The 7,421-nt window shown below is 36.0% G+C and overlaps 1 protein-coding gene across 1 annotated transcript; it reads left to right on the top strand.

Moving 5' to 3' along the window:
• The first annotated feature begins 208 nt into the window (after window positions 1-208).
• Window positions 209-7,064, top strand: LOC127167931 (macrophage mannose receptor 1). The gene is made up of 5 exons (XM_051114359.1): window positions 209-223; window positions 1,164-1,222; window positions 1,296-1,661; window positions 4,994-5,436; window positions 6,213-7,064. The coding sequence occupies exons 2-5, from the start codon at window positions 1,186-1,188 to the stop codon at window positions 6,357-6,359; spliced, it is 993 nt and encodes a 330-aa protein (XP_050970316.1). The 5' UTR covers window positions 209-223; window positions 1,164-1,185; the 3' UTR covers window positions 6,360-7,064.
• The last annotated feature ends 357 nt before the right edge of the window (window positions 7,065-7,421 follow it).

Raw genomic sequence — 7,421 nt, 5'->3', positions numbered from 1 at the left:
AGATTTGTGTTCAGTATATCTTCTACTTCTGTGTGATGTTCTTCTCTCTGGTGTTATTTGAATAAAGAGCCTCATATTGCAGCAAAGTCAAGATGGAAATCAGTCTCAGTGTCTTCTGCAGAGTACTCGACAAAAGCTTTTGCATAACAAAGTATAAAGAGTTGGTGCGATGAGAGAAGTTATTTAATAAGATTTGAGAAGATCAACCTTCACTCCAGAGCAGGTAAATTGGGGTTTGTTGTGATTTCAATGGCTGTAAAAAAAATAATCCAACTACTTCTCTTAAAAACGTACTTTACTTTTCAAATTGTCCAATTGGTTGCACAAGTAATTTCAGCTTAAATAATATCAAACTAAATGAATCAAATCTCATGAAGCTTAAAAAAAAACGAAGCTGAAATTGGTTAATTTGATGAGTTAAAGTAATGAAAAGCACGTTGCCATCATTATTTACAGTTTACCTGACCATTCAAAGAACCTCTGCTGGTAAAACCGGTGAATTTAGTCATAATGTATGAAATGTATGAACGATGCTTTGAAAGTGTCTAAAAACTAACCTTGATTACAGATGTCAGTTGTATTTAAATGTACTGCCATATCAGCTTCAACGGTTCTTACATGGCAGATACAAATTAACAACATAATATCAGAAATACAAAAAAATATCAAACAGACAAGATTATACAGAATTCTATGTAACATTCTTTAAATGTTCCTGTGGTAAAAAAGGGTCTTTTCTGGGTCCATATACAAGTCTTTAAAAGTTTGTCCTGATAAAAATCATTGTCTCATAACATTATAAATTGGACAGACCAATTTGGTGCTTCTTCACGTTTCAATAAATGCCCATGAGTCAGTCGCCAATCCACACCTGGTTTTTGTCTTGATTTAAAGGGGTATATGCTTCTTTTCCAACCACAGGATTTATTTCCAATAATTAGTTCTTTTAGCATTCTACCTCTTCTTCTTGCCATGTTCTGATTTATTGTTTGATCAAGGGCTTTGTGTCCAAGGGTGGGTTTGGCATTCACTGATTCTTTCTGCAAGAACGTGTTCTGCAACCATTTCCATTAATGGCCCTTGACTGTAAAAAACAAAAACAAAACTGCACTTTCAAAGAAGACTATCCAACATGTCGTATTCTTGTCATTTATTTCTTTTAGTGAACAAAGCTGTGAAGACAAGATGATGCAGAACAAGATTCAACTCGTCATTTTGCTCGGTGAGTGTCAGTGAAAGAATCTGATGTCAGACCAGAGGTTTAGAGCAACTTAACGCTATTGATTCTCCTGCAGCAGGAATCCTGTCTATGGCTTCATGCGTCCCGTATAAATTCATCCTGATCGAAGAGCCAAAGACCTGGGTAGAAGCTCAGTCGTACTGCAGAGAGAAACACACGGCTCTGGCGACCGTTCAGAGCGATGAAGACAGAGCCAAACTAAAGGAAGCAGCAAACGCTGTGAACTTTCAGTCTGTCGCCTGGATCGGCTTCTACAAAGTTGTTTGGCACTGGTCGTATCAAAACACGATAATCAGCTATGCGAGGTGGGATTCCTCTGAGCCGAACTTGCTCAACACAACTGAGGTCTGTGCGCTTGTAAAGAGAAACGGACGATGGGCCGACACATACTGCAGTGAAAAACGATTCTTCTTTTGCAGTGGTAAGAAATTATACAAAACATTTAACAACTTAATCTGAATGTCTGGGAACGTAATGCTCATAGATCTCTTTGATTTTCAAGCTTTAGAAAATTAATACTCGCACAAAATATACATGCTGCAAAATTCAAGATACATTTACTTGAGAAGCAAAATGACTTAAGATATCTTAAGACTTCAAATGCATTTTGTTTTCTGAAAAATAAATTAAGAATTAAGTTTAAGTTTTTCCTCAGATCACTTTTTTGGCAGTGAAAAAATACATTTTACCTGAGAAGCAAAACTGCATTAGATAAACATGTTTTCAGAGAGAAAATCTAGCACTGTAACGCTGACAGTCAGATATGTTTTTAAGCAAGACCGGACAGGCAAAGTAGCGTTGGCTCGATACCACAATTTTAGTTTCAGCATGATAACAGAATCTAATACCTCAGTAATGAAACTAAATCGATATCATAGGTGACAAATAAGCAGCCTCAAAAGATAACTGAATTAAAAACGGTTTCATTGAGTACACAGCGTGCACTAACAAATGTGTTGCTTGTTTTCGAGCATAAACATACGTGATGCGATCTAGGAAAACCCAACACATGGTGAAATTTTATCTTTTCTAGGATTTGATACCATGATACCATTTGATGCATGAAAGCTGGGTTCAAGCCCTTTCCAAAACTGTTTTTAACCAAAGTTACGGCTATCTTAAGTTGGTTGATAGCGATGATTTTCAGGAATGGAATTTTAAGAAAAACGGCTTTAAAGTGAGACGGCTTTCACTTTCACTTTACGGGTTTAACGAGAGCTGTCCGTCAAGTCAGGAGCACTATACTGCATCATTACACAAACAGACTAAGGACTGTTTCCGTTGTTTACCATGTGCATGGTCTCCGAACTTTTGATCAACCATTTTATGTTTAGACAGCACGAATAATGCAGCCCACCTTGGACTAAAAGCGAGCGCACTGTGCATAAAACAGACTGTCATTGGACTCCTCCTCTTTGGTAACTTCATCATAAGATCCTTCATTTCTGGATGTGAAATAGTCCTTTATAACATCATTTAGGGCACTGACAACACCAAGATTGAGCAGTGAATCAAGTGAATTTCGCTGAGATATTTTCAGAGATGACAGACAAGATGTTATAGAATAATAATGTAACGAAAACCTAATTTTGACAAAAGAAAATGACATTCGACCTATTTTTCGAATTTCCTGAAAACGTCCCAGCGCGACATCCGACGGGTTTTCCCAGATCACATCACATATACATACATATATATACACATGACATAAATGGCACTTCTCAGTGCCCCTTACTCAGAAGAGGTACAATTAGGTCGTTTGTCCACCAAAGCATTTTTGGCCAGCTGAAAATGGCAGGCATTTATGGCAGAAAACACCTATAGCTGTCAGCACTTGAGTGCTTTTTTTGGCTCAGTGCTTTCTTCAGTTCAGATGCTGTGGTTGCTAAAACACTTTCTTTTTCTGTGAAGCTGCTTCGAAACGGTTTGTATAGTGAAAAGTGCTACACAAATAAATGTGAACTGAACTGAATACAGCATTTGTGGAGATTAACATTCACAAGAGAAATTAAGTAAATATTCACTTTTAGAATTAAGTCAAATCTACTTAACCAAGTTAAGTAAATTTAACAAGGAAAATAAGTAACTCAAAGCTTACTTGGCAATACTTTGATTTCACTTAAAGGAGAATTCCACTTCCAGAACAAAAATGTACAGATAATGTACTCACTGCCTTGTCATCCAAGATGTTCATGTCTTTCTTTCTCCATATAATGGACTGATATGGTGCCCCGAGTTTGAACTTCCAAAATGCAGTTTAAATGCGGCTTCAAATGATCCCAAATGCGGTTGTAAACGATCCCAGCCGAGGAAGAAGGGTCTTATCTAGTGAAACGATTGGTTATTTTCATTTAAAAAAATACAATTTAAATGCTTTTTAATCTGAAACGTTCGTCTTGCCTTTCTCTCCCTGAACTCTGTGTATTCTGGTTCAAGACTGTTAGGGTATGTCGAAAAACACAGATTGCATTTTCTCCCTCAACTTCAAAAATCATTTCAAAATCATCGCTGCAGAAGTACAGACACAGTCTTTGCAAAGTGAACATGCAAAGAAGATCAAACACCCTTAACAAGCTAGATAAGACCCTTCTTCCTCGGCTGGGATCGTTTACAACCGCATTTGTGATCGTTTGAAGCCGCATTTAAACTGCATTTTGGAAGTTCAAACTCAGAGCACCATATCAGTCCATTATATGGAGAAAAATCCTGAAATGCTTTTCTCAAAAAACATAACTTCTTTACGACTGAAGAAAGAAAGACATGAACATCTTGGATGACAAGGGGGTGAGTGTGTTATATATTAATCTTGTTTTGGAAGTGGACTTCTTCTTTAATATAGCACCTAATTAAACCATGCTTTTGTTGCTTAGAAACATCTAAGTAAATTCTACAATAGATATCATCTAGACACCATATCTATATAATCAGTAAAGCAGCGCTCATCCGAACATGGAGACTACAACACTGGGTAACATGGTAACATTCTGTGGTTCATTTTTGAGCATGAATGTGTCATTTTGAGTAGAAAATGAACTCCAGATGTAACAAAATCACAAGCAACCAAATCTAACAATAAAACAATGATAAAACTGTGTAAACACAGCTTTGGGGAAATCAACCTTATTAATTATTCATGCCCAGTGCATGTGAGAACATCAGTATCAAAAAAGTTGTGTGTTTTACTTAATTTCATAACGTTTATATACGCTTTAATTTCTACAAGATTGAATTAAGTACCAATATAGAATTTACTTTGTTGGTTTTTTTTTTTTTTTTTTTTTTTTTTTTTTTTTTATTATTGCCTGAACTAACATTTTTATGTAGAATTATTTACTACACCACCGAATAATTTTTATCAGCAAAAGTCCAGGAATCCCGTCTGGTACAGACATGAACCCTTGGAGCTGAGCACTATTCATTTCTCCTCTGCTGTTGTTCAGTCACAGTACAAGCAGGGTGTGATGGTTGATTTGTGTCCTATTAGTCCCGCTGCTGAACTTTGGAACAGCAGTGTATCAATTTTAGTTAAAATTGCTAAATTCTGACTTCAGAAATGATTGTTTTGATAAATGAAATCAAATCAGTGTCCTTTTTCGATCAATTTAATACAAGCAAAACTGAAAAAGGACAGAAAATGGCAATTACCCACTGAGGAAGTAACTGGAAACTGGAACTCTTATAGTTCAATTTGTATTGCACTTCAAGTTTTCAAGCATGTTTCTCTGTCTTGACTACAAATCTGGTTCTTTACAGACAGCTACACACTTTACTACAAGTTTAGGTACATCGAAACAAGCATGACCTGGCACGAGGCTCAAACGTACTGCAGAACAAACTACATAGACCTGGCCACCGTTAAAGACGACAACGAGAACCAGTTTCTCGTAAACAAGCTTAACATGGAGTTCGACCTCGAGGCCTGGATCGGCCTGTCCAAGACGCCGGGGCAGTGGCTGTGGTTGGATCAGACCAGCGTGTCGTCCTCCGTGAAATGGCTCAGCGGACAGCCCGACGACGCGAGCGGAGACGAGAAGTGTGCGATTGCCAGTACCGACGGAGAGCTGTCTGACGACACCTGCTCGACTCCGCTGCCTTTCTACTGCCGCGAAAGCGGGAAAATACAGCGCGTGCGAGTGGCAGTGAAATCAGATGGATATCTGAACGAATCTGCAGTGATGGAGGCCATAGAGAAGAAGGTGAGATGATGCTGCATGTTATCATAACATAATTAATATGCTATTATAGTTTAATATGCAGAATAGTAGTTTCAGACTATTCAGAATTATAGTATATACTTTCAGTTTCTATTTTCTATCAGTGTTGTTTCCGTTAATATATATATATACACATTTACACACACACACTTAAAGTAAACAAACAAAAACTAGAAATGCTCCTCAGTACAAATCAGTCTAAGCATCCTTAAATCAACATCCATTTACTTGAGAATCAAATGACTTAATGCATGAAGGCCTTTTTTTCTGAAAAATGGACCAAAAGTAAACGAAATATTGCATAAAACTAAAAAAACAAAAACCTGCCAATGGGTTCAGAAAATTGGCTTTCCTTTCAGTTAAGTTTCTGAGCCCACTGAAATGTATTTCTTCCTTGTTCTAATAAATAAATAAATAAATAAATACCTTAATTTTGTTATATTTGGTCATCTTGTTTCAGTTAAATATAGGTCGATTTAAGAATGTTTACATTTTATTTGTAAACAGGACATAAATACTAAGTTAGTTTATTTTATTTTTTAACAGTTTTAGTTGTTTATTTATATAGCACAGTTTGATACAACACCAAGCTGTCCAAAGTGCTTCACAATATCACAGTAAAATGCATAGAAAAATAAAACAATCACCAATAAAAATGCACAAATCACATAACAACATGAACTCAGTTTTAAATAAATAAATCTAAATGGCAGTAGATTGATCTCGTTCACTACTCACTGTTGCAATCTGGCATCTAGATGAAGCAGATCCTCTCGGATCAGGACGTGATATTCACATCCAGCATAACATGGAACGTCCAACCTGACGGGAATGTCTTTCAGCAGCAGAAAACACAAGAAAACACACAGACGGCATGTGAGGAATTTGATCCAGTGAAACAATAGAATCTGAAACATGCAATAAGTTGTTCAACCAATAATGAATCTTTATGGTACAGGCTTGGCAACACCATCACCATCACATTTATTTAACTAAAGTTAATCATACTTTATGCATTATGTTTAGCGAATAATAAACACGGAAGTGTTAGTAAATTACAATATATATGCGAGAATATATAATATAATGTTTTCTGTTTGGCATTTGTTAAATCTTTTGAGATATAAGGCAAAAACTTTGCAAACATCTATTAAGTACAACAAACTTTCATTAATCTATGTTTGATATGCAATGCACCATCACTGCAAAAAATGCTTTTCTTTCTCAGTATTTTTCTCCCACTTTCACAACAAGTATCTAAATATTTTGGTAACACTTTATAAGGACCATATTCTAGATCAATCAATCCTACACACCTAAACTTATCAACTCCAACTAATTGTTAACACTTTAAGCCTGAAGTAAAAAAATGACACCAACACTGCATTACTTTCAGCAGATTCTCATGACTAAAAAGAGCCCAAAATCTCCATCGTTTGTCACTTATATCTGAGGATATTCCCCTTCGAGTTTTAACCCCACATGACGCACATGTAGCCAAGCATATGTAGTATTCATGTGGTGTTTTCACTTGTAACAAAACAGCTTGAGAAGCTAAATGGCATTGAAAAATTCTTCTTGATTTATCAAAAAATAGTTTATGCCTAAAACAAAGAAAACAGCTGCCAACAGGGCCAGAAAAATCTACTTAATTCGAAGTGAAAACAAAAATATCTTTGTTACAAAACAAGAATGAATATCTGAAGTAATTCTGGTTCTCACTGGTTGTTTTAATAAAAAAACAACAAAAAAAAAAAAAAAAAAAGCCAAAAAGCCAAAAACACTGAGCAAGAAAATCTTATTCAATAAAATCTGCTTGTTTTCTTTCATTATGACTTTGTCTCCTGCTTTTGCTCTTCTATGGCTTTACTCAGTCAATGTTTTGGATGATGGAAGACGATTAATACAGTTTTGACCTGATCTGATCTGTTTCTAGGATATTTTTACTTGCTGCCTAGACAGAAATG

This window comes from Labeo rohita, chromosome 7 (assembly GCF_022985175.1).
Source record: "Labeo rohita strain BAU-BD-2019 chromosome 7, IGBB_LRoh.1.0, whole genome shotgun sequence".
NCBI classification, from domain to species: domain Eukaryota; kingdom Metazoa; phylum Chordata; class Actinopteri; order Cypriniformes; family Cyprinidae; genus Labeo; species Labeo rohita.
This window is presented reverse-complemented; position numbering and strand designations above follow the sequence as displayed.